Source organism: Chinchilla lanigera, unplaced genomic scaffold (assembly GCF_000276665.1).
Source record: "Chinchilla lanigera isolate Chin_1 unplaced genomic scaffold, ChiLan1.0 scaffold00059, whole genome shotgun sequence".
Taxonomy (NCBI): domain Eukaryota; kingdom Metazoa; phylum Chordata; class Mammalia; order Rodentia; family Chinchillidae; genus Chinchilla; species Chinchilla lanigera.
Window position 1 is genome coordinate 14716766 of NW_004955460.1, and position 24252 is coordinate 14741017.

The following is a 24252-nucleotide window of genomic DNA, read 5'->3' on the forward strand; positions in this document are numbered from 1 at the left end:
TTTTTTTTGGTTTTTCTCCGGTACCGGGAACCGAACTCACGACCTTGCGCTTGCCAGGCAGACGCTTTGCCGCTGAGCTAAATCCCCAGCCCTGGTTGCTTTTTTAAACAATAAATTGTTACTGAGGTAGTGAACCCAGGATACAGATGAGGTTTTTTTTTTTTTAAGGTAGGAGGTCATCATCAGTGACTGCAGAGTTTGGTCACTTGGCTTGAAGAGTTCGTGTCCTAGGCAATACCTTCCCTATAGCTAAATACCCCATACTGGGATTTATTTCGCTATAAATGTTTTTTTGTAGATTTTGGGTATAGAAAAAAAGATGGCATTAAAAGTTTTTTTAACAGTTAGCTCTTCTCAAATTGGAAATTTGCTTCTTGTGTGTTAAAATTTTTTGATGTCAAGTCTGAAGTTTGATATATGACTAGACTTACCTACCTACAGAAAATTCAGATTTTCAACATGCTGTGTTTAAAGATGGTGCTAATGTGCTGAAATAGACTTACCATTTTGATACTGAGCAATGGCCAGCAGAGTGGTGATAAGCACACACGTGGGGAATGGAATTTCCTTGCAGAGTGTTGACTCAGAGTCCTCGAGGAAGAGGTTGGGTCAGATGAGCATGTGTACAGATGGCAGGGTGACACTGGCACTGTGCCCACAGGTGTATTATCCCGTGCGGCACCACCTGGTTCAGCATATGGTCAGTGCCATGCAGAGACTGGGCTTCACACCCAGTGTCACCATCGAGCAGAGGCGGCTGGCTGTGGACCTTTCTGAAGTCGTCATCAAGTGGGAATTACAGAGAATTAAGGACCAGCAGGTAGGCCTGTCACCCCTCAGTGTCACCTCTGCTTGTGTTCCCTGTGCTACTCCTTGGAAATCAGTCAGTAAGTTGAGGTGTGTGTGTGTTTAAGCCGGATTCCGATATGGACCCAAATTCCAGTGGAGAAGGAGTCAATTCTGTCTCGTCCTCTATCAAGAGAGGCCTATCTGTGGATTCTGCCCAGGAGGTGAAGCGCTTCAGGACAGCCACCGGAGCCATCAGTGCAGTAAGAGGACATGCTTTCCCTACAGCGCCATGCATCGTGGAATTTTGACATGTATTACGCTGCATCTAGGAGGGCAGCCAGGAACAACCCAGGGTATTTGACTTACCCAGGGCATTTCCCACATTTTGAAACAGTTTTTCTTAAGAGGTTTTTGGTTTTTTTTTTAGTACTGGCTAATCACTTATGGAAAGGCATCAAAAGAAACAGAGCTGGAATTGTGGCTCAGTGGTGAAATGCTTACCTAGCATGCACGAAGCACTGGATTCATTCCCAGTAAAGCAAATGGTGGGGACTCTCCTCACAGTAAGAACATGCTTCTGTAGCATCAGTTTTATTATTTTTAAAGAGGCACTGCCTTTGGTTGGAGGGCAGCCATGGAGGAGGTCCTGGGCATCTCGATCTTCACCCTTTGTCGAGGTGGAAGCCCAGAGGGCCGTCAACTCTACTCGTCTGGCATCATGGCTTGGCTTATCAGCACTTGCTTGGCCACCCACTTGCAGCTTCATGTTCCTGCGCTCACTGTCGCACCATCTGAGGTGGCTCTGTTGCACCCAGGTTCTGGGTGGGAACCTGGACCCGTTTGTACTGTCCATTCCCTTCTCCCCATACTTGTGGCCTCCATCCCTTTCCCCACCCTGCCGTGGTCTAAGCCTCTGTCACCTCTCCTGATGAGAGTCCTGAAACTTACTCCCAGATTCTTGTGCTGTTTCTGTTTTCATCTCACTTCAGCAAAGCAGTCAAGACCAAAAGCTTTCTTTTCAAACCAAAGTCGGGAAACTGGGTAGCAGGTCTGTGGAACCTCTGTAATTTCTTGGGAGTCTCGTTGAGAACTAAGTTTTTAAAAAATTCCCTCTCCTCAACCAGAGTCCTCAGGCCCTGTTGGTATCACTATTCCCCAGGTATCTCCATACGGGGCCCTGGCCTCCCAGGCCTTTCCTCCACTCTGTAAATATACCACGTTCTCTGCTTGCTGAAGACCTATCCACCAGTCCTTTCTCTTCTACCTGGCTGGCTTTTCTCAGTCACCCTACCTTTTGCTTGCTAGGACACTGTGTCTCTCTCATGCTGGTCTGTCTCATTCTGTCACAGAAGCCATTACTTTCTTGTTGCCATTTTGTATGTTAGTTGTCCACTCACCTGCAAGGGCAGAGGCTACATTTGTCCCTGTCCCCCATGCCCATACCACTGTCTCCCTGGGAGGTTCCACACATGTACCAGCTGGCTGAACTTGTCAGCACCCTGGGATGACAGCTGTTGGGGAGAAAGCCCTTCGCGCCTTAAAAGACAGGCCCTTTTTAGGTTTTCGGGAGGAGCCAGTCGCTACCCGGAGCTGACACTCTTCTTGCCAAGCCCATTGACAAGCAGCACACAGACACCGTGGTGAACTTTCTCATCCGAGTGGCTTGTCAGGTACTGGACTATAGAACAGTGACTACTCAGTGATACTGCAGAATGTTGTCCCTGACATATGAGTCAAAAAGAAACAGACCAGGTCAGAGAGCAGTTATGTCTCTTTCTTGCCAGGTTCCAATGATTTCATGGCAGGTTAATATTTCTGAAATTTTCCAATGTGTGTCTTAAAATTGGTGTGATTTAGAAACCAAAGCAAAGATAGGTGTGGTGTCACATGCCTGTAGTCGCAGTACTCAGGAGGCTGAGGCAGGAGGATTGCTGTGAGTTTGAGGTCAGTCTGGGCTATATAATGAGATCCTGTCTTAAAAACCCAAAAAAGTAAAATATTTGTTCTTTTACTGCTAATAATAATGTGTCTTTTGGTTAACAACATCTTAGTGTGGGTGACATGTGATAGTTCTAATTTTCTTGGGCAACTATTTAACTTCCCAGTTTTTATTTATTTATTTAGTATATGTTTGTACTAATAATAATTACATTTATTTTGAGAAACTGGCACATATATTGTATTTTGATAATTTTCCAATTTTAGTATATGTGCTGCCAAAGCAAGCACTTAATAATTTTCAGTACCTTTTTCTTCCCACTTTATTCTCTCCTTGCTACTCCTTCCTCCCAATATTTCTGTGCCATTAAATTGAGAACAGTACATAGTGTAACATACAGCAATTTGAGGGCCTTTAAACTCCATTTTGATAAATTTGAATGGATTTATCGTTCATGGCTGGAAATCCATTTCTGAAACTGTTCCATTTTTATGTTTCAAAAACCATTGTGTATGAAATTTTTATAATTTTCTTTTGGGAGAATCTCACGTACTTATAACTGTTAAATAAAACAGTGTGTCTTGCAGTACTGTTGAGAATTTCCTAGAGCTGAGAATTTCCAAGTACTGGAGAGAAGTAAACAACTCCTTGTGTTCGTGCCCTCTGTGGGACCTTGTGCTGGTAGCCCCACAGGAGGAGCACACAAATGGCTGTGGGCAGTCCATTGTGCAAGCAGCGGAGCTATGGGGGCCTGTGAGCCAGTAGAGGGAGGTCAGGCTAGAGAAGGTGGCCATGAACTGGAGAGACTGGATGCGAGGGCACAAGCATGGTCAGGAAAGTGTCACTCGTATCCTGACTGTAGACACAGGTGCTGACTGTAATTTGAATGCGTTTGTAGGTTAACGACAACACCAACACTGCGGGGTCCCCTGGGGATGTGCTGTCTCGCCGCTGTGTCAACCTGCTAAAGACCGCGTTAAGACCAGATATGTGGTCCAAGTCGGAACTCAAGCTGCAGTGGTTCGACAAGCTGCTGATGACTGTGGTAGGTACACAGGTCTGTTAGGCTGGGATGGGGTCCCTGAGGCTGTCACCTGGGACATTTGTGGATCCCTTCTGGGCCTGACACAACCCCCAGCTGTGGGTCAGTGACCTCTTCCATTTTTCTTCTGGCTGCTTGTAAGGATGGCCAGTTTGAAGCGCTGAATGTAGTGGGTTTTTTTCTAAATTAAGTTTTTGGGTACATTTTAGGTGTGTATAATTATCACTTTCATCCTAGGGAATTTGTACTTCTATGTGATATAATTTGATCTTTTTTTTTCCATTTCCCTCCCCTCCCTTCAACACCTCTTCTCCTTTACAAAAGCTGTTTCCATTTTTTTCCTTCGTTTCTCGTTTTTTTCTTTTCCCCCTCTTTTCTCCGTCCCTGCTCCCTAGTTCCCCTTCCCATTTGAACATTTTCTTCCTGTTTCACAACATCTATTACACATTTTGGTCCTTATTTACACTCTGAATGTAGTTTTGAAACTTCAACCTCCAGTTGCAAATACATTTTAGGATGTTTAAAACTTAATAGTTGCGTTGCATTGTTAGATGCATGTTTTAAACTGACCATTTGCCTTGGGAAGAACGTTTTTAGTTGATTTATGCCCCAACTTTAAGAATAAAACTTGAATTTTATTTTTTTTACTTTTTATTTAAAAATTTTTTTTCACCTTATTAATACAATGTTTATTTATCTTCCCTGTCAAACCTTGAGCCAGTCACTTTCCCCGGGCAGCCCAGGGAAGTATATGGGAAGGAACGTATAGGGCAGACAAGACATGGGAGAAAGAACTACGCGAGGTGGAGACGGCTCCTTTATAGTGAAGAGGATGAGAAAGGCCACCGTCAGGCAGAGCAGCCCTGTGGCCTCCGAGAAGGGTTCCCGGCATAACCTACGATGAGGCTTCCAAACACAGTCCCAACCCCAGCCGCAGAGCCAGCCACCCCAGCTGTGGCAGCCCCAGCTCCAATGGACTTGGCTGCTGTGTCGATGTCTCTTGAAATGATGCTGGTGTGGAGGCTGCGGCTAGGGACAAGTGAGGTCAGGGGATGAGGGATCACAAAGCTGCCGAGGCTCTCTTCTGTCAGTGAGGTCGGGACAAGGGATCACAAAGCTGCCAAGGCTCTCCTCTGCCAGTGTGTTTTTCTGTTCAACACTACTGCAGATAGTGGCTGACTGAGCAGCTGGGAGGTGCTCCTGACCAAGGACGGGGTAGAGACAGTCTGGAGCATGGGTACATTTTCAGGGGATGAGGGACCGTGGCAGGAGAGCTGCTCCCGGTGCAGAGATGACAGAGAGGGGTAAAGCTTGAATTTTAAAGGCAGATTTTAATGATGAACTTATAATTAATTATCGAGGACTGTATTGGATTCAGGGGCTTAGTCAGGTAATTAGCATTTGGGGCAATTGCTTGGTTATCTTGTTTTTCTGAAAACCATGAGCCTATATTTTTCTAGTGGTAGCAAAAGCTGTTGCCCTGCCTTAGCCATTTCATTGTTGGTATAGGTTCTATCTGTCTATCATAGTATGATATAATTTGAAAGATTTTACTCTTGGAATTACAAAACATACTGTAGGCACTTATTTTTTTGTTTTGTTTTGTTTTTTTGAGATGGGGTTTTGCTATGTATTCGAGGCTGGTCTTGAACTCACTGTGTAGCCCAGATTGGCCTCGAACTTGGAGCAATTCTCCTTCCTCAGCCTCCTGGGAACACAGGCATGTGCCACCATGGGCACTTCTTGTTTTGGACTGTGAAGACTAATGTGGTTGCTTAGATGTTTTGAAAAGTCATAAAATGTGGTTCTGTATATGAATCAGCACTATAAAGAGCCCCGAGACTATGGCATGTGCTGTGATTCTAGCAGAGTGCGTAGCTTCTAGATGTTTCTTCCTCTTTGTCTGTGAAGTACTAAGGTACTTCATGCAGTCATTGTTGAGTGCTCAGTTGTAGCGGGCAGTCTCTGCCACTTCATTGGCTGGTGTATTCATAAAGCCAGATGCTGTGTTCCAGGGGGCTTCCTGCCCTTAGTCCTGTGATCTGTGTGCATACGCACAGTGCATACTCAAGGCCACAGACACTCAATGTCATAAAGCAGTCGCTCACCTTGACATAAACCATACTCTTTGTTTTGTATATATTCTAGCATTTATTTATTTTTAATACTGTCATCATCTGTAGATTGATTCAGTAATAGTTTGAAAGATATTTCTCTTTGTAGGGATTTTGGCACTTTCAGTTTAAAAGTGGGAGAAGAGAAGTAAAATTCATTGTAGTATGGGGCTGGGGATTTAGCTCAGTAGCACAGCGCCTGCCTGGCAAGTGCAAGGTCATGAGTTCGATTCCCAGTACCCGGAAAAAAAAAATCATTGTAGTAAATTTGCTTTTTTAGCCCAGTTTTCAGTGATTTAACTCATTTTCCATTCGCCCCAAGAATATTTCTAGCTTGAAAACCTAGCTTATGGCTACAGTGTTTACTCTGAGTTTACTTGTGGATTGTAGTTCTAACTTTACCTTCAAAGTTTACCACAAAATATCTCACTTCTATTTTGATTTTCCCATCGCTCCTGTACTGTATGTCAATAATCTTTGAAAGCAAAAGACATTTTCTTTATGACACTGTTTTTAGTAGTGCTATTTCCATTTATAAAATACAGTAATTCTTAATCTCTGAAAAAGAAACGAATGCTAGCAGTGACCAGCACTTCTTTTCTAAACAGGAAGCAAGTTTAAAATATTGGTTTTATTTCATATTGAACATTTATATTTGAATGGGCCTTTTAGAAAGAGATTTAGCTAAATATTTAAAGCAAATTTATAAACAACACATGAGTTGCTGTTACATGTGGTGGTGACATGCTCTGATGGGTATGATGCGTTTATTCCTTAGCTGTGTTCTACTTAGTTTCCAAAAACTTGGTGGTGCATAGCTTTAAATATTGATGGATTTGTGTTTCTGTAATTCACTGTTGCCAGTGCTTGTTCTATCTGTGAATGCTTTCTTCTTTCACCCCAGGAGCAGCCAAATCAAGTGAACTATGGGAATATTTGCACGGGATTAGAAGTGCTGAGTTTCTTGCTAACTGTACTCCAGTCCCCGGCCATCCTCAGTAGCTTCAAACCCCTGCAGCGTGGTATTGCTGCCTGTATGACCTGTGGAAACACCAAGGTGCTGCGAGCCGTCCACAGCCTCCTCTCCCGCCTCATGAGTATCTTCCCAACAGAGCCTAGTAGGTGGCTTCCTAGCAGTGCCTTTCCCAGGGGATGGGTGGGCATGTTTAGTGTTGAGGGTGCTCATCTTCTGCTTGAGCATTTCATCGTGCCCCTTTCCTTTTATTGTCCTTGTTTTAAAAAGAAAGAAAGTGGACAGATGTTCTAACGGCATGGCATTGTTTTCTCTCTGCTTTGGAAATTTAGTTCTTTATCTGCTGGACACAACTATTTCCTTAGGCACTAAAAGGGACTTAGATTAAAGTATCTTGTTGGCAAGGTCAGAGTTTCCCATGTTGTAAATAAATGTATTAGAGCGCCTCTGGTAAGGCTGGTGAGGTCAGAGCTTACCTGCGTAAGGTGGACCAGTGCAGAGAGAGGCGACCCTGCCCTGCAGTGAAAGAGAAGTGCCCGTGCCAGTCGCTGCAGGCACCAAAACAATCAGACTGTGAGTCTGCAAGTGCCAGCCCAAGAGCCCCAGCCCCAGCCCCAACCTCAGTCAACTTCCATTTCAGGTACTTCAAGTGTGGCCTCTAAGTACGAAGAGCTGGAGTGCCTCTATGCAGCCGTGGGGAAGGTCATCTATGAAGGCCTCACCAACTACGAGAAAGCCACCAGTGCAAATCCCTCCCAGCTCTTTGGTGAGTGTGTGTCTGATTGTCTCAGCAGTGGTTTACTTGGGCACCAATCCCTTCTCCCTGGACATGGCATCTGGGAAGGGCTCAGGTTGTTGGGGGAAACTTCGAGCTGATGGGTTACGCAGGAGCCTGTGTCTTGCCCGTCGCCCACAAAGCCTCCATCTGGCCAGCAAGCCCCTCCCACTTGACCCTGTCACATTGATGTGGCTCTGGCTGCCCCAGATGAAACAAAAGGTATTCAGGGCAGCTGGGTAGCTTTGATTCCCAGATACCTAGGATCAGGACGGCTAGAAACTCTGCTTTTTTGTCACTCGTGTGCTGAAATAGTGTTAGACTTTGGGGTACCATGTTTTTTTCTTTATTACATAGTCATTGTGTAGAACATTGCAAATCTAAATGAAGGAATACTAATACATGTCACTGTAAGCTTCTCCACCCATGTATGGTCAGTGTTAACATTTTGGAGTGTCTTTTTTGCATACATATGTCTGCAGATAGTTCATTGTGTAAATGCTTATGTCTGAATTTATAATCTGTTATTTTTGCATATGTTTTACTTTCTAAACTCTGGATCTTCACTCTCTGGAATTTAGGAGCCAGATAAATTTGGTTTAATCCTTTGCTGTACAAACTTACTCTTTTTTTTTGAAACAAGGTCTTAGTGTGTATTTCAGGCTGATCATGAATTCACTGTGTGTTCTAAGCTGGCCTTGAACTTCCTGCCTCAGCTTCCCAAGTGCTGGGACTACAGGTGTATGCCACCACACGTGCTGCTTTATTTTTGGAACCAGGCACATATTGAGAGTGAGGAGAGCATTTGTGACTCTTAGTGGGGTCATCTGTAGATCCTGGCTCCCATCACAGAATAGGTGAACATCTCATTTATTCTCCAAAGAACCTGGGACGAGATGACCTTCCTGAGCCCTGCAGCCCTGCTTCCTCCTCTGAGTGGGTGACAGGCTGGGGTGAGGTAGACTTGGAGAATTGGCCACACTAGTCTCTTCCTTGAGATAGACCAGCCTCTGTCTCTGGCATCTGTAGCACCAGTACCTGGGAATGTCAGAGCCCATCTGATATGCCTCACAGACATCACCAATATCATGGATACCCGTCTAAAGAGTCAGATAGGCCATGCACTGACTGCTGTATTGAGAGCTGGCCATTTAACAAGGCAAGCTTTAAGTTGTCCCAGCCTGGGACGTTGGCTTCTATAAATGGCAGACACTCTTTAGTCTATGGTGTCATCCATGAATACAGATTCAAAATTAATATTTAAGTTGGGGTCAAGATCATTAGAAAAACATCAGTTATGAAAGACAGATTATACTCATTGTTCATGTTCTAGTGTTGGCTTTGCTGATTTTAACTGATACATGCTTTCAGAACAAAGTGCAAATTAAATTCTACAGTGTTTGTTACGTCTAGCTAGGGTAGTGAGAAAGAAAGCTTTTTTTGACTTTCCAACCATGTCGTACTGTATTACAGAGGGTGGTTTGTCAAAACCTAAACATAAAACTCAGAGCCGAAGAAGTCACTTGTAGCACGATGGTATGGAGATTGCAGTGAAAACACAGCACTTCACAGTGGAGTATGTACCTGGGAAGCTCACAATGTGGGCATTGAGATCAGTATTTTTTCATCAGCGCTTCGTTTTTTGTTTTTTTTGCTCTTTGAGACAGTCTTGCTATGTAATTGAGGCTGGCCTTGAACTCATAGTGATTCTCCTGCATCAGCCTTCTGAGTGCTGGGATTATAGGTGTGTGCCAGTTTTGTGCTCTTTTACTTTACTTTGTAAAACTAATGTAATTTTTCCATTGCAGGAACCCTGATGATCCTCAAGTCAGCCTGTAGCAACAACCCAAGCTACATTGACAGGCTCATCTCCGTTTTTATGCGCTCCCTGCAGAAGATGGTCCGAGAGCATCTCAATCCACAGGCAGCATCTGGGAGCACAGAAGCAACAGCAGGTGACAACTTGATCCTGTGTTTCCCCAGTCTCCATTGAATACCTGAGCAAAACGGGCTATGTGATTGAGCTCTGAATGTGGATTAACGTGAAGTCCTGTTGTTCATGTGGAATTTGTTCCAATTACTCTATAACAGAGGTTTAAAATCAAAACAAGGATCATTATAAAAATCTGCTTTTAAACTTTGTGGGTATAAGAATAAAAAAGTTTTTAAAATGGTCGCACCCTTATGTGAAACCTTTACCACTAAGTGAGGATTAATAGATTTCTGTAGAAAAGAGACTGCTTATTCCGAGCTGCCCTTTCTGGAGAATTAAGCCACAGGTTCCAGAAGATAGCCATGGGCTGTGGGAACCTGGGTGATGGATCGGCAGTCAGCAGGGGGCCATGGTTGGCCTGGCCGCTGGATGTACCTGAGGACCTAAGTGTGCTGTGACTGTGGTGTCAGGAAGGGGTGTGGAGAAGTTGGGGCGGCCTGCGTGGGCCCCACCAGTTCTGTCCTCCCCCTTGCTTGTGGGCAGAGCTTGTAAGAGGGCCACTCTCAGAAAGTGCAGCAGTAAGAAAGTGATGAGTCCTTTAAATCCCAGAGCTCTGGTTACTAGAGACAAGATTTGGAGGGAAAATGGCCAGAACCTAGCATGCCAAGTAATGATTGGTGGTGGCCCTTGCAGGATCTGTAGAGATTTGTTGGAATGTGTTCTCTGTTTCCATGTGAACAGGAACAAGTGAGCTGGTGATGCTGAGTCTGGAACTGGTGAAGACACGGCTGGCTGTGATGAGCATGGAGATGCGCAAGAACTTCATCCAAGCTATTCTGACGTCCCTCATTGAGAAGTCCCCAGATGCCAAGATCCTGCGGGCCGTGGTGAAAATTGTAGAAGAATGGGTTAAGAATAATTCTCCCATGGCAGCCAATCAGGTGAGCTGGGAGGAGCACTATTCTCTGCCCAAAATACCCCTCCTTTGAATGCAGGGGAAAATTCAAGCATCACCTTGCTCTTCTGAATCTTCTTGAGGCATTTTTTTTTTATTTGCACCCTCAGTATCTTTGATTATGATGTAATTTGCTCAGTGCACTTAACAGTAATACATGGAAACTTGAGGTTGACCAGTTATTCATGTTATTGTGGCTTGTGTTAAAATGTTAAGTGACCCTTTACTCTTTTTTTATGGTGGTTAGATATAAGCTAAAGAGTAATAATAGTACGGTAATAATAATGGACTATTATTCAACTTAATGAGATGCTCACAAACTTCTGATTTGTTTTACAGTTCAGTTACTTTTTCTTCAAAGTGAATCATCGCCTCTTTTAAAACTCTATCAGCATGTCTTGATTTTAAGTATGCAGAGATAACTGAGGTCATCTTTGTTTTCTATTTAGAAATAATTTTGCCGTACTGTAATTGATAAAATGGCAGAAATTTCAAAAGTAGTAGTGCAGATGGCTGAAATACTTGTAAATGTATCTTTTCTCAAATGCAAGTAATGAACCTTTTATTTTACCATACAAATTTCGTACAGACACCTACACTGCGGGAGAAGTCTATTTTGCTTGTGAAAATGATGACCTACATAGAAAAACGTTTCCCAGAAGACCTTGAGTTAAATGCCCAGTTTTTAGACCTTGTGAACTATGTCTACAGGTAATTACAGCAGTTAATCAAATGTTGCATACGTTGACCCATCATGTTTCTAACCAGCCTGCACAGTGTAACTTTAGTCTTTTACTTACACATAAGTTAAAAGTAATCATTTAAATACTAAATCACGCAACCATTTTGGCATCATCCTTGAGCCTTTGGCTGCAGTGTTGCTTCAGCCTGCCACAACTGATAATGGAGCTTTGGCCACAGTAGTGGCATTTCCGAGAACCAGTGTCTACCCGTTCTCTGCTTGTTTGCTCACAGCTTGAGCAGCCATTGTCTGGTCCACTCTTATGTCTTGGTGTGACTCCTCTGATTCCAGGGATGAGGCCCTGTCTGGCAGTGAGCTGACTGCGAAGCTTGAGCCTGCCTTTCTCTCAGGGCTGCGTTGTGCCCAGCCACTCATCAGGGCAAAGTTCTTTGAAGTTTTTGACAACTCTATGAAGCGCCGGGTGTATGAGCGCCTGCTATATGTGACCTGTTCCCAGAATTGGGAGGCCATGGGGAACCACTTTTGGATCAAGCAGTGCATTGAGGTAGGATGGACTCAGCTCACCCTCAGTGGCTGGGGTGGGGCAGCGTGGGTTTTCTGAGTGGCGTGGAAGCCAGGAAGTGTTCACTTACACTAAAGCAAATTAGAAATCTCTAGCATAGCTTGCTGTTCTGTTTTGGTTTTTGAGATAGTCTCACTGTGTATTTGGGCTGGTCTTGAACTCACTGTATAGCCTAGCTGGCCTGAAACTTGGTGTAATCCTTCTGCCTCAGCCTCCTGAGTGCTGGATTACAGGCATTAACCACCACACCTAGCTGAACCTGCTGTTACTCTCTAGGAAGTAATAAGGATTTAAGGTCAGCTGTTTATCGTGAAAGGTTTGGTTGATTTATTTAAACCATTTATCAAAAAAAGCCAATGATATTTCTTAGTTTGTAAACAAAGATTCATTTCTCTGAAATATAAGTGTTTTAAAATTCTGTTTACGTGCTGTGGAATTTTTAGCCATGTGTTGTGATTGTGAGTTCTTAAAGTATGAAGATAGGGCAACCTGACAGTGCTGTTGGTTTTGGATCCTTAGTGCAGCGAGATAGATGCTGGGAATACAGGATGTTCCAGGTTCAGACCTAGAGCAGGATTGGCATTTCAGTGGCAGGTCAGTCGGATGTTCAATATGCAGCTGGCAAAACTAGTGAGATTTCTTGTGTGCTGGTTCCTTGAATGAACTGTCCTTCATTCTTTGGCTTGTTCAGCTTCAGACTTGAGGCAACTTGGGTTTCCAATAGCAGGCTACCAGTGCTTACCTAAGATGAACGAAACCAGGTTACCACTTGCAGACAACTGAGGCAGAAGGTAAAGTTCTCACTAATGCAAAGGAAATGAACTATGGGATTAGGTCTCAGGAAGAGCTTATTACTGTATTACTGTGTTTCTGTTCGTGCTGAATGGTTGTGTCAGTGCCAGGTGCAGTATGGAATGAGATTTTGTAGCAGCTACATGTGAATCGATTAGACAAAGGGCTCAAGCCAAGATCCTTGTTCCTTCTGTCCTTCGTCCCCATGTAGCTGGTCATCCGCTGGAGTTACCAGTTGAAAGCCAGTCTGCAGCCAGTATCATCCTTCCATTTCCCAAGCACAAAGGGAGTGGCTTTGTCCTTGTTCAGCGACCTCCCCTCCTGTCTACCACTGTTTCCCCCATTGCTACACAATTGTTTAAAGCAGATCACATGACTCCCTGCCCTAGACTTACACAAAACCCGGCCTCCGGGTTAAGCCTTGCGGGCCCAGTGATTGCATTCTTGCCTCCCCTGTCAGCCCCATCCTGTCTCTCTTCCTTTTCCTCTCTAGTGGCCTCCTATCAAGCTCATTGTCATGTTATACGTTTGGGTTTTTTCTGAGACAGGATCTCACTGCATAGCCCAGATTGGCCTCAGGCTTACAGTGATGCTCCTCAGTGAACCTCTGAAGTGGTGGGATCGTTAGGCATGTGCCACAATTTATTTTTGATGCTTTCTTTAAAAATTGTCAATTGACAGTTTGTAATTTTATATATCGATGGGGTACAAAGTGATGTTACCATGTGTGAATATAATGTGAAGAAATTAAGTTAACATATCTGTCACTTTAAACATGTAACATTTTCTGTGGTGACAGCATTTAGAGAATTGAAGACAATTTTGTAATAGTACTGTAACTGTGTGCCATACGTAGTTAGTAACCATTCACCTTGCCGAGCAGTAGATCTCTACAAAACATATTCCTGCTGTCTACCTGAGATTTTGTGTCCTTGGGCTTCCATGTTACAGAACACACCGCACTCTTGCGTCTCAAGCGCTTTTATTTTCTGGCAGCCCTGCTGTTCTTTGGCTGCATTAGCACAGTGAGCGTGTCCAGGGATGCCCTTCCTCTGACACGCTGACAAATGCATGTCCAGGGTCTCCAAAGCACGTGCTGGTGCTCAGGTAGTATTTAGGTTGACGAGTGGTTTGGTCAGGAGCAGTGGGACCAGAGACCCTGTGCTCTGGGTAGGGGTACCGTGTAGGGAACAGGTGTGCTCCAAGCAGGAGGGAGTTACAGCACCTCACAGGAGGTCTCTGCATCTCCTTGAGGAGCTTTTATTGTCCCCTGAGGCTGAGGGAAGCTTTGGTACATGTAGGGAGGGAAGTAATGAGGCCAGCTGTGTGGAAAGTGAAGGGTTGAAAAAGTGGGTCTGGAGATGAAGTAGAGGCTCTGTCTGGGTAGGAGGTGACATCAGCAGGACATGGGTATGTGACAGAAGCAGTGAGAGAAATGTAGAGCGAAAGTAGGGAAGCAAATGTCTCCCCTGGTTTCTGAGCTGGGAGATGCCTCTGAGAGTCAGAGGAGGGGGAAAGAGGCTTAGCTACACCGAACTTGCAGAACCAGAGGAACCTGAGCTAAGGTCAGCTGGAAGGGAGGTCTGGACCTGTCTAACCTCAAGAGCAGTTAGCACTGAGCAGGTCATCTCTGTGTACACACCTGTTGAGATGACTGGGTCTTACCTTCTGTGCACATCCCCGGTGCTTTAGGCCTGTGTCTTCTACACCCCTTTCTAGCTGCTCCTGGCCGTGTGTGAGAAGAGCACTCCCATTGGTACCAGCTGCCAGGGAGCCATCCTTCCATCCATAACCAATGTCATCAACCTGGCTGACAGCCATGACCGCGCCGCCTTCGCTATGGTCACACATGTCAAGCAGGAGCCTCGGGAGCGAGAGAACAGCGAGTCCAAGGAGGAGGTAAACCTTTGGGTTCTACAAGCAGAGTATTCCCATTCCTGATCGAGAGTTACATATTGGCAAGAGCGGTGTATCAACTTTAGTTTCCTTCTGAAAACTCTGAGTGTAGTGTCTTAAGTTCAACAAGATTTTCCTAAAATTCAGAAGGATCTTGTATTGGCCAAAGCTTTAGGCAGTATTTCTTTTAGTTGTTGGCTTTTTTTTTTTTTTTTTTTTTTGGTTTTTCTCCGGTACCGGGAACCGAACTCATGACCTTGCGCTTGTCAGGCAGGCGCTTTGCCGCTGAGCTAAATCCCCAGCCCCAGTTGTTGGCTTTTGGGAAGACGGTTCCCCAGCAGAGGGGAAGGGGAAGGGGATTTCCTATACACAGAAAATCTTCTTCCTTTGAAAAAAATTTTACTTGCCAAAACTGTAATAGTTTATAAGAGTTGAGTTTGTTGGAGTTTCTTTTAACTCTTTGACCTTTTGGCTTTGCTTACTTAGGATGTTGAGATAGATATTGAACTAGCTCCTGGAGATCAGACCAGCACACCCAAAACCAAGGAACTTTCTGAAAAGGACATTGGAAACCAGCTGCATATGTTAACCAACAGACACGACAAGTTTCTTGACACTCTTCGTGAAGTGAAGGTCTGTATGCAAGTTTGGAAGGGTAGGTGTGTCGTTTTCTGCACACCCCCATCTGAATATTTTGAATCCTAAGTCAGGATTATTCCACACTAGTGTATGTTTTTCTTTTACTAGGTACACTTAAATGTCTTTTCTATCACAAGTGAAACTATTTTACAGTTTTAAGATTTGAGAGAGCAGTTAATGTCTTAAAGCAGCAAAATTGTTTACTAAAAGTGTACAATGAGATATAATGCTGGGTTATTTTTTAAGTGTAACAAAAGAGAAGAAAATGAGGACAAGTTGCCATAGTAAATCAAGTTTACTGTGTGGGTGAGGATGTCTGAATGAATGCCTCTGCGTTTGAAACTTAGCCAGGTAGAAACTCTGGCTTCTGAAAACCCTCTGTGGGTGTCATCATTTTCTGTAATAACTCTTGAATGGATCAGTTAAGTCTCCATACCACAAGTCACTTTGGAAGAATATCACATAGAAACAGTTATTATTACTCTGTTCTTACCAGGGCCAACGTGAAGAAAAGTCATGAATAAACTACTTATCACAAACAATTTGTACATTAAAATTTTTTGGTGGCTAATCCTGAATTTGTGCTTTAAATCAGTCTTTGAATTTGGATCTGAATGATACCATTGTCATTTTGAATAAGCACAAAATGCTTGAGCAGGAAGCAAGCATCCTTAAATATGTAAATGACATGCTGTCATCACGTAGACCAGGCACCGTAGTAGACCCTGTCCCTCCTGCTATTGCTGCCAGAAAGAAGGACCATGGGTCCATGTCCCCAACCCAGAGGGCTTCTGTGGGTGACGGTCCCCACGTGGATCCTAACTAACCATTTGCCTTGGCATTCTCTCCATGGCTGGTGTCTCCCGAGCGTGGTTGTGGGCTGCACAGGCTGCGGCCGCCTGAGCTCATCCTTTTCTGTCCCCAGACTGGAGCACTGCTCAGTGCCTTCGTTCAGCTGTGCCATATCTCCACGACACTGGCAGAGAAAACCTGGGTCCAGCTTTTCCCCAGATTGTGGAAAATCCTCTCTGATAGACAGCAGCATGTAAGTATGTTTTTGAAATCCTATTAGGAAAAAAAATGTGCTTTTAGTTCTTGATAAGCATTTGTGAAAGAACAGTCTTAAGTTTGAGGATGAAGGAACTACTAAGTGTTGTCTAAGACTGAATTATCAAAAATAGTCCTAGCTATGAGATAGTAAAGCCTTGTGGGGTTTTGAGCGAAGGCCTAAGTCAGCGTGTTCTCTGGTTCCAGGCCCTGGCAGGTGAGATAAGCCCATTCCTGTGCAGTGGCAGTCACCAGGTGCAGCGGGACTGTCAGCCCAGTGCGCTGAACTGCTTCGTGGAGGCCATGTCCCAGTGTGTCCCCCCGATCCCCATCAGACCCTGTGTTCTGAAGTACCTCGGGAAGACCCACAACCTCTGGTTCCGCTCCACATTGATGCTGGAGCACCAGGCCTTTGAAAAGGGTCTGAGCCTGCAGATTAAGCCAAAGCAAACAACAGAGTTCTATGAGCAGGAGAGCATAACACCCCCTCAGCAGGTGAGCACTCGCCTGAATTACCTCTGGCCAGTGGTGTCGTGCGTTCAGTAGGCACATCTCCCAGGTGACTTTAAATTATAATAGAGGGAACCGTGTTCTGTTCTCAGGAGATACTGGACTCCCTTGCCGAGCTTTACTCCCTGTTACAAGAGGAAGACATGTGGGCCGGTTTGTGGCAGAAGCGGTGCAAATATTCAGAGACGGCGACCGCTATTGCATATGAGCAGCACGGATTCTTTGAGCAGGTAGGCACTGTTTGGTGGCACGCTTGGCTGCGTGGTGATGAGAGACATTTTTGTGGATTCGTTAATGTCATGTCCTCAAATCAAGAGTTCATGTATGACTAAGCAGTTTACTGTTTTATTTGAAGCACTTAAATCCTATAATATAAAGGCCCTGTGCTGGAAGTCTCAATTTAAGAGAAACCTGTCTATCTAGCTAGCTATCTATATATCATGAACTGTTTGAAATACAGTCCTAAATCTTCTAGCATTAGATGCTGACGTGGGTGCTTTCTATCTACTGTCACTGGTCCTATGGAAATAGTAAGTAGATTGCTTTTAGTGCTTACATTTTCATCCTCAGATTTGCCTTCCACTGTGGTGTGGGCCACAGTGAGAGCCTGCATCTCGGCGAGGTGAGGACACTAAGATACAGAAACTCAGAAGACATAAGCATAGCCTCATGGCTCTTGATCTCTAAAAAACAGAAAATTACTCCCAGGACTGGGTGGCATCACCCCCTTGCACTCTGTGTGGGTTCACACTACCTCCTCCTACTTTCTCCTCTTCTGTGATTTGAGAGCATCAGGTAGTCTCAGAATTCCAACACTCCCAGTCTGTGACTCAGCTGGCCCCTCACACTTGAGCACTGGCCATGAAAAAATTGTGTTCCTGGTTAAAAAGTGGCTTAAAAGCATTACTCATTTTTTAGGCCCAAGAATCCTATGAAAAGGCAATGGATAAAGCCAAAAAAGAACATGAGAGGAGTAATGCATCCCCGGCCATTTTTCCCGAATACCAGCTCTGGGAAGACCACTGGATTCGGTAAGCTGAACACAGGAATTGGCATACTTCAGAATCAGTTAAAGGAACCGAGGAAAAAATAGGAGACGTCCTCATAACAGAGGCCCATGTAAAGAACAAGCAAAAATCTAAGAATAGCGTTTAAAATCTTGCTAATGGGAAAAAAAAAAAATCTTGTTAATGGAGAAACACTCATTTTTGCTGCCTCTTGGCTCTGGGCTTCTGGGTGCACGGTATGCAGTTTTTAGTAACCAAGGAGGGGTAAGTGGTTCACTCGCAGTGAAGCCCACCGGGCCTCCCGTAGCAGTCTCCCCTGCGGCATGCTTTCCCTCTGTAGTGAGGATCACCACCTCAAACCCTAACCTCGCCTTCTCAAGCCCGGCAGATGCTGTTGTCTAAGCCCTGCTCTCCACCCTGGGTCTTCCAGGTGCTCCAAGGAGCTGAACCAGTGGGAGGCCTTGACAGAGTACGGCCAGTCCAAAGGTCACATAAACCCCTACCTCGTCCTGGAATGTGCCTGGAGGGTGTCCAACTGGACTGCCATGAAGGAGGCGCTGGTGCAGGTGAGAGACCTCCTGCTCCTGGTCTGTCAGTGGAGACTGGGCTGCCTGGCTCACAGGAGGAGCTCTGTGTCTCTTGGAGATTTCTCCTTAGACATAGCTGAGCATTTTTGAGTTGAGAGACAGCTCTGGGGACAGAAGCGTTCCTTCTGCTTTTTCTAATGCTGCCTCTAAATTTGAGTGAAATTATAAAGTAGCATCATTCAGTTACAGTTAGGAATGCCAGGCATGGAGACCTTAGACCCCGAGGATAAAGGGAATACTTAGACAAATCTGGAAGGTCAGAATTGATAGTGTTATTACAAACACTGGAACTGAGTAACAGAGAGGATGAGCCAGAATAGCCAGGGCCTGGCGCATTTGCTGATGCCCGTCAGAATTTGTTGAATTAAATAGTGTCATGTTCAGAATCTGTTACATTGGTAGAATTGATAAATGTGTAATGTGAGTAAGGCTGACTAGTTAACTTAGTTTCAGTTACACATGTTTGTTTTAAACGAAACTTCGTGAGGATTCTAGTGCGTAATGGGGAGTGGGCACAGGGGTACGATTCCTGCTTTCCCTCCGGGCAGCTTTTATAGCTGCTTATGTGATGTGCTTTTGTAGCTAGACGGGTTGGCCACATGCTAGAATTCACCAGTGGAGAGTGTCCAGAAAAGACAGTCTAAAATAAACACATGACTTCTCTAAAGAAAGTAAGTTTGTACCTATAGTCATACAATTTGTTTATTGCTTTATATATTTGCCCATAAGAAATTGAACTTTTTCATGTTTGACCTTTTATGGTGAGGAAAGAATGCCCATCACTTCCTATGCAATCTCTCACTGCAGGTAGAAGTAAGTTGCCCAAAAGAGATGGCGTGGAAGGTCAACATGTACCGCGGATACCTGGCCATCTGCCACCCTGAAGAGCAGCAGCTTAGCTTCATCGAGCGCCTGGTGGAAATGGCCAGCAGCCTGGCCATCCGTGAGTGGCGGCGGCTGCCCCACGTAGTGTCCCATGTGCACACGCCCCTTCTGCAGGTAGGTGCAGCTCCCTGACCTGAGCACAGCCTCAGCACCCAGCAGCCCAGCAGCTCGAGTCTGGGCAGGGTCCATGGACTCAGCTGGACAGTAGAGGAAACTCTTCCCCTGGTCCTGTTCTTTTTCCGTTTAAATTCATCGTCAGCCAGACGTGGTGGCGCCTGCCTATAATCCCAGCACTCAGGAGGCTGAGCAGGAGGATTGCTTTGAGTTCAATATCAGCCTAGGCTAAAAGCGAGTTCGAGGTCACCCTGAACTATATGGTGAAACACTGTCTCAAAAAGACAGAAAAAAAAAAATTAAAATCATCAGAGTCAAAATACGGAGTGGGAAAAAAACGTTGCTTCTCAGTTTTGGAAATTTTGGAGGATTTAAGGTCCTGGTAACTGAAAACATTCTCACAAGTGCTTTTGATGGTTCTGAGTTTTGCTTAGTTTAGAGGTTGTCTTTGGAGCCGACTGTACCATCAGCAGTGTGATGCCACTGTTTAGTCCAAAAGGTCCCAACTTCAAGCCTCTTAATGCTGCTATTTAATGGCCCTTGCTCTAACTTCTGCACCATCTGCACTGATTCTGACAGTTCATTCCAGCCACACCAGCCACTCTTCAGCTGCTCAGATTTTAAGACATCCACTGCTCAGACTCCATGTGTGCGTCTCCGGGGCTGTGCCAGCCTGTGTCCCTGTTTTATCTCTGGTGTGCAGTACAGAGCGGCCACCAGTGCTAGGCCTGAGTGAAACTGTGGGCGGACACTATGGTAGTGATTCTGCATGGTCACACTTGTATTTCTATTGAAAAAGTAGTTTTGAGATGTAAATTGCAGTGTATATATCTTAGCCTGGTTTTTGTTAATAATATAGTACCTCACACTGGGCACATTTCATGATGTGCTTCTAGCTGGTAGAGTCCCTCGGTGATACAGAGCATCAGATAGTAAGAGACAGCGTGTGAGTGTGTGTGTGTGTGTGTGTGTGTGTGTGTGTGTGTGTGTGTGTTTGCTTGCTCTAGTCTGTCTTACATAGCCAGCAGGATTCAGTCATGGGGATCCACCCTGATGACCCCAGCCAATCCCAGTCATCTCTCAAAGGCCCATCTCAAAACCTCATAGTTGGATTAAGTTTCTATCCTCTTAATACCTTTAATTTGTCAGAGATTAAATCAGCATGAGTTTTAGAAAGGACAAGCCATATTCATACCATAGCAGTGTAGTTGCTTATTAATATACTCTGATCCAGCAGTCTTCTTCACAGTGGATCAGCAGTTTGTTGAGAAAATTTTGTTCTGATGGTTTTGCTTTTCCTGAAGGCATACCCTAAAGTCACATGTATTTTGCAAATACGTTGTAGCTGTAGTCCAGGGTATTAAAATATTCTAAAGCTTTTTCTTAGGTGTAGACTGTATCCTCTAAAAGTGTAAAGGTGGGCTGCCTATTCCTGTAGCTGTTGGGAAAGTTATTTTTGTATGAAAATAGAAGGAAGATTATATTTAAGAGCTAGTAAATGTGTTAGTGCAAGAAAATCAAGTGCGAATAATAAGAATTAATTATGACTAAATAACGGGGAATTATTGTGCAGTGTATTTCAAGTCTGAAACATTAAATATTTCACATACAATTGTGATTTGGTATTTTAGAGGTATAGCTAAAGGCAGTTTTATTTCTCTTTCAATGCTTTCTCGTAGTTGATAATCTATAAATTAGTTGTTTATGAACAAATTGACTCCATTTAAAGCAATAATTCCTACCTCTCAACTGCACTACTAACCAGCATTATAACTAAGAAATTTACAGAAAACAGACAGTACCCGTAAAAATGCATTTAGTAAGCTATAATAGCACTTCATTTTGATTGTTTTGATAAGTACTTTTTTTTTGTACCAGGAATCAAACTCAGGGCCTTACACTTGCCAGGCAGGTGCTGCACCACTGAGCTACATCCCCAGCCCTTGATAATTACTCTACTATTTTTTGCAATGGGAATCTCACCACGTTACCTAGGCTGGCGTCAAACACAGGGGCTCAAGTGATCTGCCTGCCTCAGCCTCCTGACTTGCTGGGACCCTAGGCTTGTGCCACCACGTCTGGCTACGACTTTTTTGAATTGACAAATAATTGTATACATTTATGAAGTGCATTGTGCTTTTGTGTATGTGTGTGTTTATACTAATACGTTGGTTACATAAATTAGCAAATTGATTACCTTACATATTTAAAACTTTTTGGAGGTGAAAAATTCTTGCATGCATCATTTGTTATAGTTATCATTAGCTGCAGTAAATCACTAAAGCTTATTCCTTCTAACTAAAACTTACCAATTTTCATTCTATTAACCTTTCCCTTCGCCCCTCCACACTGTTCTCCCTCAGCCTCTGGTGACCAGTGTTTTAGTCTATTTCTATGAATTTGGCTTTTTTAACATCCACATATAAGTGAAATATTATCAACAGTGTTCACAGTAGCCAGGTATGAAATCAGCTTGTGTCCATCAAAAGATGAATGGAAGGAGAACTGTGGCACACTGTAAAACACCTACTGTGAATAATACTGCCGTGAATGTGAGAGTGTAGGTGTATTACAGCAAGACCCTAGCTCAAAAAACAGTGGCGCACACCTGTAATCCCAGCCCTTGGGAAGCTGAAGCAGGAGGATTGAGAGTTGGAGGCCAGCCTGAGTAACATAGTGAGTTGGAGGCAAGCCTTAACTACATGGCGAGACCCTGCCTCAAAATAAATAAACAAACAGTGTTTTTGAGCTGTGTTTCCCTAATGTTTAGCACTGGTGGTTTATACACATTTTGGGGGGAAATGGCCAGATCTTTTGTCCGCTGTTAAGTTGCATTGTCTTTATTACCCATTCATAAGAGTTCTTTATATATTTTGGGTGAAAGTTCCTTATTAGATTTACACATATGCTCTCCCATTCTGTACATTTTCTTACTTGATGTCATCCTTTGAAGAACAAAAATTACATGTTTTCCAAATAATTTCATCAAATTTGAGCTATTTGGGGCCATTATTTCTTCAAATATTCTTTCTCTTTCACCTCACTCCTCTGTGGCAATCATTGAGTGTGCTGGTCAGCGTGATGGCATCCCACAGGCCCCTATTTTTCTCCACTGTGTTTTCTTTCTGTTCCTTCGACTATATAACATCAATTTGGTCTACCTCTGAGTTTGCTGAGTCCTTCTACCTGCTGTGAAATCAGTGGTCGAGGACCTATGTTAAATTTTTTATTTCACTTTCAAAAGGAGGGGGTGTGTGTGGCCTTCAAGTTTCTCAGGAATACATCAGAGAAAAAGGAGTAGTTTAGGAGTGCCCATTAGCAAGGGTTAGTTCTGTGCCATTGGCTCCCAGTCCCATAGCTCACATGAACCATAAGCTGAGGTGTTCACACTGGGAGAATCTTGAGCAGTTAGTGCATGGTGTGAAGGGTACATTAAAGGTGGAGTCTAAGGTACCTGTATAGATTGCTGCCTTGGTAATTGTATCATAAGATATTTACAGCAGTTCAGTTGCTGGTTGACTGGTTTGTTTTCTCCTGCATTGTTCCTGAAACGTGGAATCTCTTATGCTGGTCCCATCAGGCAGCCCAGCAAATCATTGAACTTCAGGAAGCGGCACAAATCAATGCAGGTTTACAGCCGACCAACCTGGGGAGGAACAACAGCCTCCATGACATGAAGACGGTGGTGAAGACCTGGAGGAACCGGCTGCCCATCGTGTCTGACGACCTGTCCCACTGGAGCAGCATCTTCATGTGGAGGCAGCACCATTACCAGGGTAAACCGACCTGGTCCGGCATGCATTCATCATGTAATTTTCCAGATGCCCCGCTGTGCTGGTTTCATGTCTTTGTTTTGTTTTATTTTTTCCTTTTCCCAGATGTTCTGTTTTGGGTTAGATATGGTAGGTTGAGGTGATACTGCTGAGGGAAAAAGATGAAGTGGGAAGGATGTTGCGAAGTCATCCCCCACTCCTTACATTTTTTGATTAGAAGAGAATTGTTCCGGACACTGAGTGCCTCACTAGTGGGATGGGGCACCAGATGGTAGCACTCTGCCTCGAAGGTCCTGCCCAGTAGCAGCTGTTCTCGATGGCTCTGTGTAGCTGTTTCTGGTGTTCTTAGTCCCATGGCTCATCCCCTAAACCTGCTGGGCATCTATGTGTTTAGGACAACCTTTGTGACCTCGTTGTTTACTTAGCTAAGTCAGTCATGCTCCACTGTGTAGTTTGCACATTTTATAACTTACTTGTGGCATACTTGTAAAGTACAAAGAAAAGTGACGAGGGTTTATCACAGAGCTTCCTGTTTTCATAAGCCATGTATGTGTTTTCCAGTTTTTATTGAAGCCTTATTGTGGAGTAAAAACATGACATGGACTAATAACTCATTTCCTTACCCTCTAGCCATTGTAACTGCTTATGAAAATAGCTCTCAGCACGATCCAAGCTCAAATAACGCTATGCTCGGGGTTCATGCATCAGCTTCAGCAATCATCCAGTATGGGAAAATCGCCCGGAAACAAGGACTGGTCAATGTCGCACTGGATATATTAAGTCGTATTCACACCATCCCAACCGTTCCCATCGTGGATTGCTTCCAGAAGATTCGACAGCAAGTTAAATGCTACCTCCAGCTGGCAGGAGTGATGGGCAAAAACGAATGCATGCAGGTAGGGCCTAATGGGCCACCACAGTCCCCTCCTGCACACAGAGACCAGTGGAGAAGGAGAGTGCACTAGCGGGCTCTGGGTCACGTGATACAGAAGGAGGGTTGGAACTTCATACACACGGTCTTAGTGTTGGGGAAGTCCTTCCTCAACAGGAAATGAAAAGGGAAGCCGCTCGATTATTTGAGTGACACCATGGTTAACACGTTCAAGGAAAGAAAGATTGTAGCATGTGAGACAGGTAGATTTGGACTATATTCATAAAAATAGGTTAGAAAAGTGAATCTGACTAGTCATATGAAGAGTAGCAGGAAATAATCTGCA

At 44.3% G+C, this 24252-nt stretch overlaps 1 protein-coding gene across 11 annotated transcripts in view; it reads left to right on the forward strand.

Annotated features, from left to right (window-relative positions):
• Trrap (transformation/transcription domain-associated protein) overlaps window positions 1–24252 on the forward strand; it is a 119751-nt gene that overhangs the window by 74875 nt on the left and 20624 nt on the right. For 7 of the 11 annotated variants that reach the window (XM_005397926.2, XM_005397925.2, XM_013521174.1 and 4 more), the window contains 20 exons: window positions 662–820; window positions 915–1049; window positions 2349–2459; window positions 3627–3773; window positions 6789–7002; window positions 7498–7623; window positions 9441–9587; window positions 10307–10506; window positions 11110–11231; window positions 11554–11767; window positions 14297–14476; window positions 14960–15106; window positions 16038–16157; window positions 16367–16654; window positions 16762–16899; window positions 17588–17700; window positions 18107–18242; window positions 19071–19262; window positions 22843–23071; window positions 23666–23931. In XM_005397926.2, the coding sequence (XP_005397983.1) occupies window positions 662–820; window positions 915–1049; window positions 2349–2459; window positions 3627–3773; window positions 6789–7002; window positions 7498–7623; window positions 9441–9587; window positions 10307–10506; window positions 11110–11231; window positions 11554–11767; window positions 14297–14476; window positions 14960–15106; window positions 16038–16157; window positions 16367–16654; window positions 16762–16899; window positions 17588–17700; window positions 18107–18242; window positions 19071–19262; window positions 22843–23071; window positions 23666–23931 (3384 nt within the window). The remainder of the gene's footprint in view (window positions 1–661; window positions 821–914; window positions 1050–2348; window positions 2460–3626; window positions 3774–6788; window positions 7003–7497; window positions 7624–9440; window positions 9588–10306; window positions 10507–11109; window positions 11232–11553; window positions 11768–14296; window positions 14477–14959; window positions 15107–16037; window positions 16158–16366; window positions 16655–16761; window positions 16900–17587; window positions 17701–18106; window positions 18243–19070; window positions 19263–22842; window positions 23072–23665; window positions 23932–24252) is intronic. The other 4 variants (XM_013521173.1, XM_005397930.2, XM_005397928.2 and 1 more) reach the window with 2 other exon arrangements.